At 41.3% G+C, this 17,123-nt stretch overlaps 1 protein-coding gene across 2 annotated transcripts; it reads right to left on the reverse strand.

The window, feature by feature from the left end:
* Positions 1–30: 30 nt before the first annotated feature.
* On the reverse strand, positions 31–16,253 carry LOC307249010 (bactericidal permeability-increasing protein-like). Of its 2 annotated transcripts, XM_080025602.1 has the most exons (17): positions 16,160–16,253; positions 13,184–13,236; positions 10,901–11,008; positions 10,706–10,820; positions 10,251–10,382; positions 10,010–10,165; positions 9,851–9,914; positions 7,458–7,518; positions 7,284–7,375; positions 5,508–5,684; positions 4,211–4,270; positions 3,605–3,772; positions 3,168–3,235; positions 3,026–3,068; positions 2,861–2,924; positions 2,008–2,084; positions 31–1,539 (listed from the first exon to the last, which is right to left on the reverse strand). In XM_080025602.1, exons 3-17 carry the CDS (start codon positions 11,001–11,003, stop codon positions 1,498–1,500), a joined length of 1,422 nt encoding a protein of 473 aa, XP_079881728.1. In that variant the 5' UTR covers positions 11,004–11,008; positions 13,184–13,236; positions 16,160–16,253; the 3' UTR covers positions 31–1,497. The 2 variants fall into 2 exon arrangements, with proteins under 2 accessions (XP_079881728.1, XP_079881729.1); XM_080025603.1 differs by lacking the exon at positions 13,184–13,236 and having other exon boundaries at positions 16,160–16,209.
* Positions 16,254–17,123: the final 870 nt, after the last annotated feature.

The raw sequence follows: 17,123 nt of genomic DNA on the forward strand, positions 1-17,123 counted from the left end.
CATTCACTTGAATGACTTTGAAGACACATGGAGGCTGTTGTTTATGGGACTGTTACAGCCTCCACACACATCCTGCGTCTATCTATGGAGTGCGGCGGCGTCCGTTACTGCGGCCTCTGGAGCGCTTTTTTCGGACACACATGTAACATCTCAACTGCTGCTGCAGCGCTGCTCCTAAAAGCCCTGTCTTTCTACATAGAATATAGTTTTCATAGATCATTCTCATATTAAGTTGTTTCATGTCATTTTATGATGCATATGATTAATATTGAGTTTCGACAGTAATCCTATTGCCTGGTTGCCCTTTTTTTATTTTTTTTTTTTTCACATTTTCGCTTGTGGGAAGTTTTATTTTGAAAGGGACACACCGGGAAACCGTAAAACTACAGTGAATGCTGCTGGTATGACTGTCAACAGAGTATTTCTCTATCAGTTAATAATAATTAATAATAATTGATAGGTTTTATATAGCGCTTTATTCCCTAAGGACTCAAAGCTCTTTACAGGGTTCCTGGTTCAATTCATTCACACACAGTCATACCGGTGGTGGTAAACTACGAGAGTAGCCACAGCTGCCCTGGGGCAGACTGACAGTTAAAGCAGAGAGATGCGCGTCTCCTCATAAAAGCGCCTCTGACGGCCGTCTGCAGCGTGTGGGAGGTTGGATGTGTGGCTGCTGTAGTGTGTTTACACGGTCGGTGAAGTCAGACACAGACGTGCAGTAGAGGTAGGATGTGTGTTTCAGGGGTTAGGCATCTCAAAGTCACACTGGACTGCTGAGATGAGCTATGTAAACCACATTGTGTTTCAAGATTTAAGATGGTTTATTTGTCATATGCACAACAGTTACAGCATCAGTCATTGGCAATGGCATTCGTAAGTCCCAGGCTCCTCTCAACAATGTGATATAGAAGAAGAAAATGTTATTTATACAGTCAGTACTAATTACGTATGTTTTACATATTGAACAATACATACTATCAAATAAATGACTGTGACTGATTATTTTAATTTGAGACAGTGTTGCTTGAGTGATGTCTTGGCATATTTAAGGGGCGCCTCTCCAAACTGCAGTAAAAATGTCACGGGTCAGCACATTTGTAGAAACGCTCCGTGAGCTTCACAGCCAGAAATTATGAGGGAAGAAATTGTTTTGCCCAAAGTCAGCAGCAGAAAGTGCTGTGATCTGCTTTGGAAGGAGCATGCTATTACAAAACAACAGATGATTGTGTTGACAGTTTGCCCTGCCCTGTGGACTGCAGTACATGTCCTGGTAACACAGGATTGCTGCAACCCCATTGGAAGAGTTCACCACCCCATCCACAGTTTAATGTGAAAAAACCTCTCCTGGTTTAGTATTTGAAAGAAAAAGAAAAAATTATATCAGGTTACTCAAGAATCGTAGGATATATTTTTTGTTGTTGCACTTGTTCTGTTTTTTTCTGTGACTTGTCTTCATGGTGGCACGCCCCAGTGCAGAAATGATTCAAACCTCACTCAGCCGATGAACTGAACATCTGTCCCAATCAGCATGTAGTCCTAGAGGAAAATAAAGCAGTAAAATAACAGCTTTGAGATGATGAATCCTGATCATCTAGCAGATTTTAAGATGTTTTATACCAAGCGCTTGGCCCTCTATGAAATCCTTGTCTTGTAACAGAGGCAGCTCGCTCAAAAATATGCAGTTTTATAGAAAATATCCACCCTGCGTTCCAATACCCATACTTCCCTACTATTTAGTATGCCAGAAAAAGAGTTAGGATGTCCCAATACATGCATGTCAATTGTAGTATGCTGAAAATACACATAAAAAATACACTAACTCCAATAGCATTTTGGAGTTTTCATATTTATTCTTGACATTTCTTGACATAATGAAAAAAAAAAAAAATCTTAGTTATCAGATTTTTTTTTCTCTCCTGTGGCCCTAAAAGTCTTTTATACTTTAGCATGTAGTGTAGTAAAAAGAAATAGTATGTGATTTGGAATGCAGGGCCAGTCTCTCACCTTCAGGACGTGAAGCTGGGTGTTCACAAGCTTCATCTTCCCAAGCGTAGGCAGAGGGTATCCCTTTGCCAGTTGAACTATGAAGAAGAAATCCTACATTTAGATAAACTAGTCACATGAATCCAACATGGCAAACATTCAGTTTTAATTACATGGGACGCATAACATGCAGCTCCAAGGGCTTTAAACTAAAAGACAATTATGAAATAGAAGAACACAGCGACAATATTAATAACAGGGCAATTAGCAAATCAACATTGACCATCTACACTCTTTTTGATTGCTTATGAAAATACACTGGGTTACTCAAAGCTGCTCTCTCCATTCAGAGCAGCCAAACCAGTACCAGATTGCTTAATGGATACCAAATCATGCATCTGAAATGTGTGACCTAATGAAAAGTGTAGCCCTTTGGTAACGGCTATCAAAATAAAGCATGCAGTACAGTATGATAAAGGGGTCTGCAGTGGCAATAGCCCCCCCCCCCCCAACAAAAAAAGTTGTAACACCTTCTGCTCCTTAAAATTTAAATAGGAAGGCATGAGTTTTCAATTGTATTCTTAAGGCGAATGCAAGGCTCTTCATTGCAAAGCAGCAGAAAGCAGATGAAACCTAAACGTGAATGATTCCTGGTATAAACGGAACCCATAATGAATGAGCTTTTCTGCTTTTATTATTGGTCAGAAAATGTTGCATTTTTTGGCATTTTGTTTCTCAAAAGCAAGAATGCCAATGTAGTAACATTGGGTCTAGACATAATTTGACCCTCTGTGCTCCGTAGTGAGCTGCATTCTAACTGCCTGAAGACATGACAATGGGCCCTGAGTTAATAGCTGAGAGTGCAAGAACTCACCGTTGAGTTTAGGTATCACTACCACTTTGAGGACCATTTGAAAGATGCTGTGGAGGGATCTGACCTGCAGGTTATAGGGCTCAGGGTAAGTCTGACAGGTTCGATGCAGTTCAATGTTAAGTGGCACTGTTAAATGTACAAACTGTTTTAGAATGCAGCCCTCACCTGAAACTCTCCCACGTAACTTGTCTCCAGGGTCAGATCCATTCTGGTGCAAATGAGGCAGAATTTAAATGTGACAATTCATTCATTACAAGGACCTTTAGAGACCCTTCTGAGAGCAACTAGAGATGGTGTAGTGACTCACTGGTTTAAGGTGACGGCCCCAGCCAGCCTTGTTCCACTGACAAACACTTGGGCGCTGACGCTGCTCTCCTGTAAAAGGCAATGTAGTGAGAGAGTTTTAGTGTTTTTTTTCCAAACAGCAAAATAAACCCTGCGTTCCAATCGTTATGTACTATCTATGGTTCCAATACCCATACTTCCCTACTATTTAGTATGTCAGAAAAAGATTTAGGATGTCCCAAATCCCAATACATGCTCGTCAAAAGCATTTTGCAGTATTCGTCTTTATTGTTGACATTTCATGACATAATGAACAAAAGACACTTCCTTATCTGATTTGTTTTCACCCCGTCGCCCTAAAACAGTTATGTACTTTAGTATGTAGTGTAGTAAAAAGAAAGAGTATGTGATTTGGAACGCAGGGAAAGTGTTTTATATGGTGAAAGCTTGATAGCCCACCAGGTTTAGGACAAAGAGAGGGGACAGGGTGGCGTTGGGCTGGATAGCGTAGGCTGTCACACTGGCCCGGGCCTGAACCGTCATGTTGTTGGCTTGAAACGTGATGACTGGAGTCTTCACTGTCTTCACCAGCAGCTTTATCATCAGACCAGGGAAGCGTTTGGAAATCTGAAAATTGAGAATTGTAAAAGATATGCTCACACAAACGGCCAATGGCCAGTGATCTTCTCATACAATCTGTGGAACGTGTTGCAGATTAGTAATCTAAATTAGTACATCTACTCAAGTACTGTACTTTGAGAGTCTTGTACTTGAATATGTTCATGCTACTTTATACTTCTACTCCACTACAATTCAGTGAGGAATATTGTACTTCACTACAGTTATCGGATTTATCTGATCTATTTTATTGATTAAAATGACTAGTTAGTTTATCAATTAAGAATTTTTATGCCACAACTACTTGAATACTTTTAAAATCTGATACTTTTGTACCTTTACTCCATAATAGGTAACTTGTAACACAGTCATTTTTCTTGTAAGGTATCTCTACTCTTACTCAGGTATGGTGTTTAGGTACTCTCTACACCACTGATGTGTTGTCACCTGTGGAATGAATGCCCCAAACGTTCTGGTGTTGAGTCGGACAGGAGAGCCTTGTGGGATCTGTAGTGATAGAGCCAGAGTGGTTTAGGTCAGGCAAGGGAAGGCAACGTTATTTGTATAGCACATTTCATACAAAGGCAACTCAAAAGTGTGTCACAATAATACATCGATCAAACAGCAAAGTAAACAGTTTAATGAAAAATTATTTAAAAAGCTTAAAGGTGAAGTAAGCAATATATTTATGTTAATGTATGAGTTAAATCACTCTTTATTCATACAGTGATAACTTATATAGAGTGCACGTTTCATAAAGCCGATCTCTCAGTCACCCGCTCTGCATGTAATCGGAAGATAAACTTTTCTGGTATCCCACAACCTGATATCCAATCAGAAGAGAGAACGCTACAACCGGCACCCGTCTCACTGCCGGTGCACGTGAAGAGCGACAGATGGGTGAATGTTTATACGCCTACAATCGCGGAGCAGGTTAAAATCCTTCCAAATGTCTGTTTTGGTGGTTTTTACCATGTTTTATCCATATATAGTATATTAAAATGGATGTAGCATCCGGGCTGATCTCAGTTATTCACACGGAATCCAATAATCCTGGTTTATGCGCCATTTTATGAGATTTTTACTCCACCTCACTCCTCTTGCCGAAAAAGGGAATCGACGTCACGTTGGGGGGAGGGAGATACGCCCATCGAGCTGACGTATACCTCCGAGGCAAAGTGAGGGACAACGGGCAGAGAGCTGTCACTCAAGAGATCGCGCCAATACATTTTAACCTCCAAAAGAATAAAAACTAGCCTGCTAGAAAAAAAAAATCACCCCCCTCAGTGTTGTTATGGAGATATGACCTAAACATACAGACTAGAATGGTTCTGTGGACCAGGCTGTAAATAGTTTTAATAAGACTTTGAAAACGGCCTGTCTAACAAGTGCGTCAAAGAAAAATGGCTCAGTCTTGGTACCACCCCCAGTGGCCACCGGAAGGTACTACAATTTGTGTCACTTCCTTATTGGATAATGGTAAAATTCGCTGAGGTTGGGGCTTGGTTTTATCGCACTTTCTGATCTGAGATGATGCTAGATAACTCGCTGCTTGAAGACCGCAGTGCATTAATGTGGTGACATAGGGACAAGGGAGGGGACTGCTAACTGCAGTCACTGACAGGAAGTTAACTAAACTGACCATTTGCCTTATTGAACCTTTAAATGACCGGGCACAGGGGCGTGGTACTAGTGGAGGACTGCTTCAGATCCATTAGGGAATAAGTAGGAGGATTCAGCTCACCATGTCATCAGTGATGTACAGGCTGAGGGCTCCGGCTTTGTTGTAGACGAAGGCTGCAGAGTCTGTGGTGAAGGCAGACACGCCCAGGTACAACATGTTGTTGGTCTGGGGCGGCAGGGTGAAGGGCACCGCCGAGAACGGAGGCTCCTGGTGCTTCCCTATGCTGTAGAATACACCCTGAATGGCACACAGACAAAAAGTATGGGACACAACCAAATTATACGTGGAGACAGTGATTCTGGAGAACGCTTGTTGTCAAATCAGTGAATATCTCCTCACGGTATGCTGACTGTCCGTACTGTGTGTGTGTGTGTGTGTGTGTGTGTGTGTGTGTGTGTGTTCGCGCGCTAAAAGAAATTCAGTGTGTATACACAAAGTAGACTCTCTTAAATGGGCATGTAAACAAAGGACATGGCAAAGGATCCCACCTTAGCTAGCAACATACCCGTTAACAGAGACAAGGTTGTGTTTTAGCTCTTTTTTCTGTAGCACACACAGTATGGAAATGTAGCAGACAAGGACATCGTGAGGAGATATTCACTGATTTTGACAAAAAGTGATTATGACAACAAGCGTTCTCCAGAATTGCTGACTCCACCTTTAAGCAGGGGCGGTTCTACAGGGGGGCAAAGGGGGGCAGCCGCCCCCTCCCCCCCCCCCCCCACTGAAGAGCCTTGCCCCCCAGCTGCCCCCCTAACTTTTGCATTCTCAAAAATGTACTTGTCAGAACAAACCGCCACTATGTCAACTAGCCACTCTAATAATTGAAACAAACAATAAATTGAACAAAAGTAAATAATTTTCAATCCAATCTTCTGCCCTGCCCCTCAAATACTTAGCCACGGCCCTGCATCATATGCGCAATTGCGCATATGATGCAGGGCCGTGGCGCAGTTTGTCACACACAGCGAGTCAGCGCGCTGCTGTGCCATGCAGTCCTGCGAAGAGTAACTGACCTGCTCCGAGCATCTGAAGGTGAAGTCAGTTTACCCTTGTGAATTTTAAACTTTTTTAAATTTTTAACTTAAAGTTAAATTTGTAATTAATGTAATGCCCACCATGGCCAACACCTGCATCGCTCTGAGCCAGAGGTGGTCCAAGGTAAGGACTGAGTGTGTGTGTGTGTGTGTGTGTGTGTGTCTTGACTTTAGAAATAAAACTGATTTAACTGTCTGTGAGTGAGTGAGTGAGTGAGTGTGTGAGTGAGTGAGTGAGTGAGTGAGTGAGTGAGTGAGTGAGTGAGTGAGTGAGTGAGTGAGTGAACTAACTGTGTGTGTGTGTGTAATTTCCTCTTATTAAGGCAGACTGTTGATATTCTTTCTGTGGAGACGATGGTGAAACTATTGATTAACAGGTTAATAGAAAGAGGAACATTGACTCAACTGACACTGACAACACCACGACAGAATATTTCATCAAATTCCCCAAATATGAGTTCTAGAAAGTGCTTTAAAAGTATCAGGTATTATAATTATTGTTCATTTTAAAGGATTAATATAAAACACAATCAGAGTTGACTTCAGGAAATCTTTATTTGATCTGTTTCTGCCCTGATATCAAACATTTAAGCAACAAGCTTCAAATCAGAGAAAAGAGGAAATATGAACTTTGATTATTTGATGTTCCCCACATTGTTATAGGCTATTCCTTTTGGACCCTGTTATTGACATGAGTGACTGAGCTCTTTGACTATGCGACATGAAAAGTTACTATCAGTATCTCTGGCTTAAGGCTACAGATATAACAAATGTACAGAGTAATAATGGGATAATTTACCTTCAAGCTGAAGTCTATAGAAGAATTTGAAACTGTGGGCGATGACACCATGGAATATTCAATCTCTGCATACTGGTCCACCTTGGCCAAAACTGCAGTAAGGTAGAACATGTCTCTCATATATTTAGCATCAATGAAACATCCAAATATGTGACACTGAGAGTGTGTTTTTACCATTGAGAGTTTTCAGCTGGGGGTTCAAATCAGATACTGCATTAGCCACCAGGGGGCAGATCTGCAACAATAAAGAACAGGGAAGGTCTATTCCCACACTCCAAAAGAAAGACAAATATATGGATTCACAGACTCATTTAGAATCATACTGCCTCTCTGTCAACCCTCTCAGAATAATTATAATATCCGTTGCGGCTTATTATAAATATAATTTAATGGAATGTTTCATCAATAATTTAGTAATAATGTTTACCTCAGTTCAGACAAAAAAGTAAATGGAGACCGGCAGTTTTTCTGCACTCTCTCCAAGAACCTATTATCATATCCGTTCTAAAGTGGCTGTATTCACAAACCCTCCCAACATTTAAGGTTACTCCTAACCAGTCTAATTAGGGGAAAATAAATTGCACGCCAGGGTCTCAAGTCTCCTCCAGGCTGGTTATGTGGGAATAGTTTGAGGCCAAACTAGTTTTCACCTCGGCGCAGGATGACTCTAGCCTGGTCCAACCAGACCATCGTACTTCATTTCATTTGTACAGAAGGTCTGGAACTGCTCTATTTGGCAAACGTTCACTCACTTGGAGGCGGGTGTCTGTTGAAGTTTAAAACTATTGGATCTGCCCAGTGCCACTCTGGATTAGCCAACCAATCGCTAACGTTTGGTCGTGACGTATGTCATGAGCCGGCTTCTGACGGTGCGTTCCAGTTGTACTGGGAACTCGGAAATTTCCGACTTCACTACATATTGTAGTTTATGGATCTACCGGTACCTGGCAACGGTAACTTGCTAGAGCCTAACGTTTAGTTATTTAGATGAGAAAGGTTGTAGGCGTCCATACTTTCCCGAGCAGATGCACTGGAACACAGACAGGTCGGAACTCGGAACTACCAAGTCGGAAATCTCCGAGTTCCGAGTATAAAGTTACGCAGCATTCAACTGAAACTGGAGTGCGACTTCGACGTCATCGTTCTTAGCCACTCGCTCTGTTCGCTGATTGGACGGCTGGAAATTTTCCTCAGCTAGCCTAGGACACATGAATTCACCGCAGCCCCAGACTGACTACTGAAGGGAAAATTAAATTTGAGCGGAAGTAGGTAGGCGGGCGGAGCCAGGCTAGGATGACTCTAGGTTGTCCAGCCTTGTGTTCATAGCGTTCTCCACACGTCTAATGACCTGTATGATAGCAGACGGGGAGTCAACCTCCATCAGTGGTGCAGAGAGGTCATCACTGGCGCTAGCCGAGCCTGGTTAGCTGCTAGCTAGCTCGTTCGACAAAAAGTCACCTTCACTCCTGGAAAGATTGTCCAGCGTTTTTTGGGCTCTTTATCCTGGTCCTACCCATCCTTAAGAGCTTTATGTGTTCTTTGCCACCGTCAAAAGACTTAACAATTAGCGTTTTTTATTTAAATTTAGCGAAGGTGAAAGAGCTGAGTAAAACTCAACTTACTCCATGGCTGGCTCACTAGCGCCTCTCCTGAATGCAAATTTAATACGTTTATCCACATTTTGTAATACATTTTTAGACAATGCATCATATAATTACATTTTTATAAAAAAAGCAACCTTTGCATTTAGCAATAACTAGCATTACGTAATAGTTTATTACATAATGTGGATAAATGTATTTCATATTGATAAATGTATTTCATATTGCATCCAGCCTGATAAATGTATTTCATATTGCATCCAGGCTGATAAATGTATTTCATATTGCATCCAGGCTGTTTATTACATAATGTGGCATATTATTACATAATGTGGTTGCTATTACATAACGAAGTGAAAATATAATACATTTTGTTACTCACTGCGTTTTTATTACATAATGCGTTGTTACAAGGACATAAAAGCAGTCCAGAGGAGTCACTAAGACCTGCTCAGCCATTCGCTAGGTAGAGTGCCTCATTGCAAGGCAACCTCAATGCACGTTGGACTTTTAAAAGCATATTTTGGTGGGTGATTTAATAAGGATCAAATCAGAAAAGTCCAAATAACAAGTATGTGTATGTGGACCAAGACTCTGTTTTTTCTTCATTCCTCTCTCATGAATCATAGAACGACCTGTCAGATCTACCTGGTGAACCATTGGAGTGGCCCTGACCCCTAATATAACACTCACAAGTCCTAGTTTTATCTGATAATACTTCCTTATTTTGACTTAGTTTAGCACGTAATAGAGATGTTGTGTTTTCACCATGTTTTATTTCACTTCTTTAAAGGATGTGAATACTTCTCCTGTGTCTGCTCTCAGTTCCTTAGTAAATGGTGTGGGAGACACCTCCCTGAGAAGAACTTTTGAATACATTTGAGAAGATCTCTCATGGTAAAATGACTACAGATAGAATGTAAAATAATTTGTTTGTTAAATAGTATAAGGCTGGGTTGCCCTTACCTGTTTCTGCAGTGCACTACGCAAAGCCTTATCGACAACATTTTTGAAGAGATTGTACAGCCAGCTGAAAAACACAGTGAACACAGGAATAAGGGGAGTATACTGCATGTCTATAGCATGACAATAAAAACAGAACATTCACATTCTGTTCCCTTTTACCTGGCTCCACCATGGAATTTGATGCTGGCGCCGCCGACGGTTGCCGCACAGTTGGCGCTACTGACCTCAGGTCTGCCGGTCTGGTCACTCTTGACGGCGATGCTTATAGTGATGGAGAGTCCATTCACAGTCAAATCAAAAGAGCCACTGTCCTTTCTGTAAAGAGAGAGGGGTCACTGTTGCATCATACAAATATCCCCAAATGGTTGGTACAACAAGGAAGATACCTTCTCTCACTCACATTATTCTGAGGTACTTGACCCTCCAGTTTCCCTGCAGCGTGATGAAGGCGTTCTCTATGGAAAGCCGGACACCGGACCCCGGCACCAGAGCCACAGCCGACTTTGGTAATCCCACATTTGCTATTTTCATACTGAAATAAATGACATGCTTGTTTGTAAATTCAATTTGGGAAAAAACACCACCATGAGTCTTTTATAAAGCGGAGTCAGTGGTTAGGGAGAATGCTTGTGAATCAGTGAATATCTCCTTACAATCCACTACCTGTCCGTACTGTGTGTGTGCTGAATAACACAGCCTAAGCTCTGTGAACGGGCATGTAAACAAAGGGGCACACACAGTATGGACAGGTAACGGATCGTCGTGAGGAGATATTTACTGATGTTGACGACAAGCGTTCTCCAGAATCGCTGCCTCAGCCTTTACGCAGATCTGAGGCATAAATGGATGCCTTACTTTGTCAGGCTGTACTGGACCTTTCCAATGGGAGACACCTTCTGTTTCCCAGAAATATCAGGGAGTTTGATGGTTTTCAGTCTCTGCTGGATGGAAGCCATGCCCAGTTGTCTTCCTAGGAAAAAGGAAAGGCTACGTATGTGACGATGAATCCCTGGTGAGATTGATGCAGAAACAAGTGCTGCAAACTCTTACCATATTCAAGACCTTTTTCTGTGAGCTTGACCTTCACCCCGGGATCAATGCCCAAGGTCATAGGGATGAAAGCAAACAGAGCCAGCTGACAGCACAGGAACATCTTGACTGTTGGAGATTAAAAGAACACGATAGCAAGTCAGCAGAATGCTCTTGGTAGTTTACCGACAGGACACAACAGGCAAAGATTCTGCTATTGTGTGGTTGACTTGTTTTACTCTACTGTAAGGAACATATTTGTGGAAGTGGTGGAAGGATACATTAATGTAAATAATGGTCTTTTGTAAGCAAAGGTTCTGCCGTACTTGGGTAAAAGCAGTATTATCAACAACATACTTGTATAATGGACAGTGTATAGTTAAGCAGGATTTTGGCATCTAGTGGTAAAAGTTCTAGATCGCAACGCTCCGTCTCTAAAGCCCAGTTCAGACCAAAGATTTGCCGACAAGTCACAACTGCAACTGCTTGCAACGAGCTGGCCTAGACGCTCTAAAACTGGACCTTGTGATTTGACATGTTGAATCTTCTGCTACTCCTTGCAACGGCATCAGCCGCACTGCAACGAGCAGTTCACACTGCTGCCACTTCTCCCCCGCGACGTTCTAAAACCGTCTCGTTGCAAGTCGTTGCGAGGCGAATCTTTGGTCTGAACTGGGCTTACCCCTCCCATTCGGAGAATTTACATAAGCTTTGGTGGCCTTCAAGGACAAGAAGCTAGTTACTAAAGATGGCATCATCCACCACTGCCTCAAGTCTTTCCACAATATGAAGTGATGAGGGGACGATGTATGCTATTTATTCTATAGTACTTATTTTTCTTGGTTACCCCAGGACACCCACTATATATAAAAATGCGTAAGGCTGTTAAGTTTGTCCGTTCTGTGCTACTGTAGAAACATGGCGGTGCAACATGGCGGCCTCAGCGTCCCGCAGAGATGCATATATAAATGGGTCATTCTAAGGTAATAAAAGTAACCACTTTTATACTTTTGAATATTATATTCCATTCATTCCAAGTCTTTTCTGAAAACACTAATTCCCATTACAGACTGCACCTTTAAAAGTATAAATAGTAAAATAGCAAATGTACTGCAGAAGAATGGGCACAGTGACTCATATTCATTCAGACTGCATTTTATTCAAAGGGTTAAGTGTCAAACCATTGACTTCACCTTTAGCCATGTAGTGTACTGTACTTTATAAGCTCATGATATGTTTATAATATACAGAAATATAACATCTGAAATGCTCTGCTCCCCTACAAATAAGTATGGTGGAGTATATCCCAGGTAAATGTAGTGTAGAAGTAGAAAGGGAGTCTGAACTGGAGTAAATATACTTTCCACCACAGCCTTAGTTTTTAAATTCCTTCTTCAGTGGAGTTCTGTGAAAGAGCTGACTGTCAGCCTAATTCAATCATGTGCTCATGTGGTATCTTGTTTAGGACCGAGACTAAAGGCCCAGTCTGCCATTTTTTCTCCATTTTGAATGTGGATATTTGAATCATCGCAGAGATCTTATACAGAGAAGATGAGATTTCACAGATGTGAATTGCAGTATTGCAGATTTTTAAATGTTTATTATTTTATATATTCATTCATTCCTGGTGTTGCTTTAAAGTTTTCATGTTTCTATCACCTTGTCATAGAACAGATTGAATAGTATGGACTGAGTGAACCAACACAATGTGAGACACCATGAGCTTTTCTTTAAGACGTTTCTAAGCTGGTATGTGGTACAGAAAAACAGGGGAAGTGCATAAGTGTCTGCATTTAGATGTGCATCAGGCGTGGCATCCTGACAACAAAACTGTAAAAATGGTGAGAAAGAGCTGCTTGTGACAGAGGAACCAAATCTCACCGATGAAGACAGCGCTTCTTTTCTAACCAAATTAGTTATATTTTAACTAAATGTAGTACATCCCAAAACACTGGCAACACTGACTATATATGTACACACATGAAGGCACATACACTCACCATTGAGACCTTAAGTTAACATAATAAAAATACAATATATTATTATTATATTATTACTGCTTTTGAAACAGAGTTGGAAAAACACACCCTTCCCACAAAACGGATCACAATCACTGGATCCCTTCAGTGTTTATCCACACTAATCTGGAGAAAATGTTTTCACATACTAAAATGCAAGGCTACTTCAAACATTGAGGTTAATGTTGTAAATATTTGCACCATTACTATAAAGATTTGACATTGAGTACAAAAATATTTTGTTTGCAAATGTGTCCCCATACAGAGACTTTACAGCCATTCTTACCTGATGCAGCAGTTTGTCACAACCAGCCGGTTACTCCTGATGTGTCCGTGTGTCTACACACAAGACACATTGAAAGAGAAAGGGCATGGCTTTTAATTCACTTACTCAATCAGGAACTGAAATTGGCGAGGGCACTAGATAGAGTAAGTCAACAATGAGGAACCTGTTTTTTTTCTTCATATATTCACTGCTTCACTCTCCTGCTCTATTATACTATTCTTACAATCACAAAGTGTTGGAGAAAGTGCTTATTTGATTGTTATGAAACACAACATGTAACGCACAGTTTGAAAAAACCTGACATTTTATTGCACAAGGTTTTTTTTTTCTTTCAACATACACTGCCCGGCCGCCAAAAAACTTTGGTTGGACCATCTTTAGCTTTGATTAAGGCACATATTCACTGTAATACATTTTGATAAGCTTTATTTGGCACAAAAGGTTGCTTAGAACCTAGACCTGACCAACTGAAGCAACCCCAGATCCTACTGTACACTGCCACACAGGCTTGTACAGTAGGCACTAGGCACGATGGGAGCATCACTTCATCCACCTCTCTTCTTACCCTGATGCACCCATCACTCTGGAACAGGGTCAATCTGGTCTCATCAGATCACACAACCTTTTTCCATTGCTCCAGAGTCCAGTCTGTATGCTCCCTGGCAAACTGAAGCATTTTATCCTGATTAGCCTCACTGATAAGTGGTTTTCTTAAGGCTACACATCTGCATAGTCTCTTATGTACTCCATTGCATTGTGCATGTGGAAATGCTCTTACTTTCACTGTTACACATAGCCAGGAGTTCTACTGTCGATATTTTACATTTTGATTTCACCAAATGTTTTGAGTGATCTTCCATCATGATCATTAAAGATGTTTTTCCGACCACATTTTTTCCTCAAAGATGACTGTTCATCACTATCTATCCAGGTTTTAATAATGCGTTGGAGAGATCTTAACCCACTTTTAGTAGTTTCATCTACTCCTTAGTAGTATTCTTTGTTCACTTAGGGCGTATTCACACCTGCCGTGTTTAGTTCGGTTGAAACAAGCCCAAGCTGAAGAGGTGGTCTCGATGCGCTTCCACTCTGCTGCAGTTCGTTTGTGGTGTGAATTTGTCCGGACTCGATCTGACCCAAATGCAGGAAGCACTGTGCCTTTTCTTTCACATATTTTTTAATAAATCGCCGTCAGCTTCACATTAAGGGAAAGTGTTGTTGTCGCCATTGTTAAAGAGATCCTATTATACTACTTTTCTGGTCTTAATTTCTTGTTAAAAACTGCTATAGAGCAACCTGACACGAATCACATCACAAAATATCTATGTAGATTTTCGGGACACTCTTCCTCTTACCCTAGCGAGCACAGCAGTCTCTCTCTACACACTGCTTTGAGCTTCTCCACCCCTCCCCCCCTGCTGCAAACCCCACTCCGTTGTGATTGGTTACCTTCCTTCCAGCAGCGGGAGATTTTCAGGAAGGTGGGGGCATGCAGCCGGAGCTTGCCTGAGCAGCATTACCATACATGGAAACATGACAGAAACTACCCGGAAATTTGAACAAGTTCGTCTCGACCGGCTGCCTTAGTGTTTAGTGCTCTGCATAGCCACCCCAGACGGTCAGCAGGGAATACGTCGAAATGCATGTACGTAATTATTTTATACTCTAGTATGGTTAAACATGACTATAAATCATTATAACAACGTGTATAGGTCATACAACTCGAAAAGTATCATAGGTCCTCTTTCAGAAGATTAGGTGTGGTTTGACCGGGAGCCCCGAGCCAATATAGGCTATAACATTTGATTTGATAAAGATGACGCGTAGAAATGCTGATGTGTAGCCTACAGCAATCAGATGAAGGAGAGGGGAGGTGGAGAGAGGTTCACGCTGCGCTCTGCATGAAGTGCGTGTTTTTATTTATCTCCCACTGTTAACAGGTCAGACCGTTAATACTCCAGTGTCAGTTGGCCTTGGCTCAGCTGTGTGTCAGCTTGAGACTATTCTTAACGCGAGCTGAAAATGATGTTTCACATCGTAGACAACAAACCACAAAACGTAGCATTGACACAGCCTACATATCCTATTTTAACCAACAATAATTGGATGTTTTTTAATCTTTAATTTATAGATGTATGCTATTTATTTGTTATTTAATCATACTGAGGCCTGTTTCAGGAAGCAGGGTTGACAAACTGAGTTCAAACCTGCACTCTGGGTTGACCAACTCTGGGATGAGTAACTCTGGGTTATCGGTTTCAGAACAGTGGATCAGCGTTAGTCAACTCGGAGTGACACAAACTCAGAGTAGGTCAAACCAGCTATCCAGCAGGTTAGACTCACGGCGTATGTTGCCGCAGTAACGGACTCTGAGTTGCCTCAAAACCTGCTTCCTGAAACAGGCCTTTGTAGAACAGGCAGTCGTTTTACTCTCTCTCTCTCTCTCTCTCTCTCTCTCTCTTTCTCTCTCTCTCTCTCTCTCTCTCTCTCTCTCTCTCTCTCTCTCTCTCTCTCTCTAACAACGTAAATGATTAGCAGTAATCTATAGCTTACAGATTTCAATGACGCACAGTCAGTTATACATGTGCTGATGGCACCAAATCACTTAACACGATCGCAGTATGGAACATATCCATGATTGTCTACACTTTGTCAGTATTCACTTGGTGCTTCCTGCTTTTCCCCAGAATGTCTGTCCAATGAATGACCTCAGCACATGTGTTGTTCTGCTCCGTAGGCTAATGGTGGTTCACTTGCAAAAAGGGCAATGTGAAAGTGGACCACACCAAACAAAAAAAATCTAAATTTTTGTGTGAATACATCCTTGGTTATCTTTTCCAAAACCACAGCATATGTTTTCTGACATGGTTGTTCAAGAAATAAGAAGCTATTCACTGCATCAGTTAGGGTTAAATAACTTGTTGCCAACTGAAACATATTAATCACTGTAGTATTTGACCGATAGAGGTCTCTTACCTATTTGCTTAGTAAAATCCAGGTGGTGACATTTCTTTTTGGCCGGGCAGTGTATTTGTTTCCTCATGTGCTGTTGCCAGTACGCTTGCTTTCTAGTTCCTTGTATGACTTTCCAGTATTACTTAATGCAAAAGGAACTAAGCTTTCAAAAAAAAGAGAAGGATACTCCCTTGGGGCCAAGCATTAAAGATAAGTCTGTGTGACGGTGCAGGCAGCTCCCCAGTCACTGTAACAAATATTAAACATGATTATGGTTATGAAAAGGGAACTGGACACACTCAACTGTGTGCTTATAACAGAGGCCATTGTGCTCCTGCTGCAATTTAACTGTGCAGCAGAACAAAATGATCTTCCTCGTGGTGAGAATAAAAGTCCATAGTGTTATGTTACATTTTCCCTCTCTTAGTGTAGCATAGCAGAGTAGTAATGGACAATTACACAATGCATTTATTGGTTATAAACCAAACTTGTTATTGGGTTTTTTATTATCACATTTAGGGTACTTAATGTAGTGCAGTAGGTCCATGTAAATAAGCTTCTGCTTTTGTATAGAGTGCTGATTTAAAGAAGAATTATTGAGAGTTTTCCCTGCCAGAGATAAAAAGATATATATAATTGTGAAGTGAAACCCAATACATACATGTAGGCTATATTTGTGCAACATAAGCCCTGGTGTCATGTAGGTGCTGTAAATTGAAAGTGGATAAGCAACAGAACCGCATAATTAGTTACCCTAGTTGCAGTTTTGAAATTCTGTTGTAACATCAGAGCTTCAACTATCCCAGGTGAGTTTACCAAATGATTGTAGTACAAAACCAAAGCTGACTGGACTTTGAACGGGACTCTGATCAATTCATTTTTCTAAAAAGGTTCAGATTTTTATCTTTTCAACCAAAACTTGTCAAATTGTATGAAACACCATCAAATATCACACACACATGCTCCCTGCAAAGCAACTCATATC

Source organism: Ammodytes marinus, assembly GCF_949987685.1.
Source record: "Ammodytes marinus genome assembly, chromosome: 4".
In the NCBI taxonomy this organism is placed as follows: Eukaryota; Metazoa; Chordata; class Actinopteri; order Uranoscopiformes; family Ammodytidae; genus Ammodytes; species Ammodytes marinus.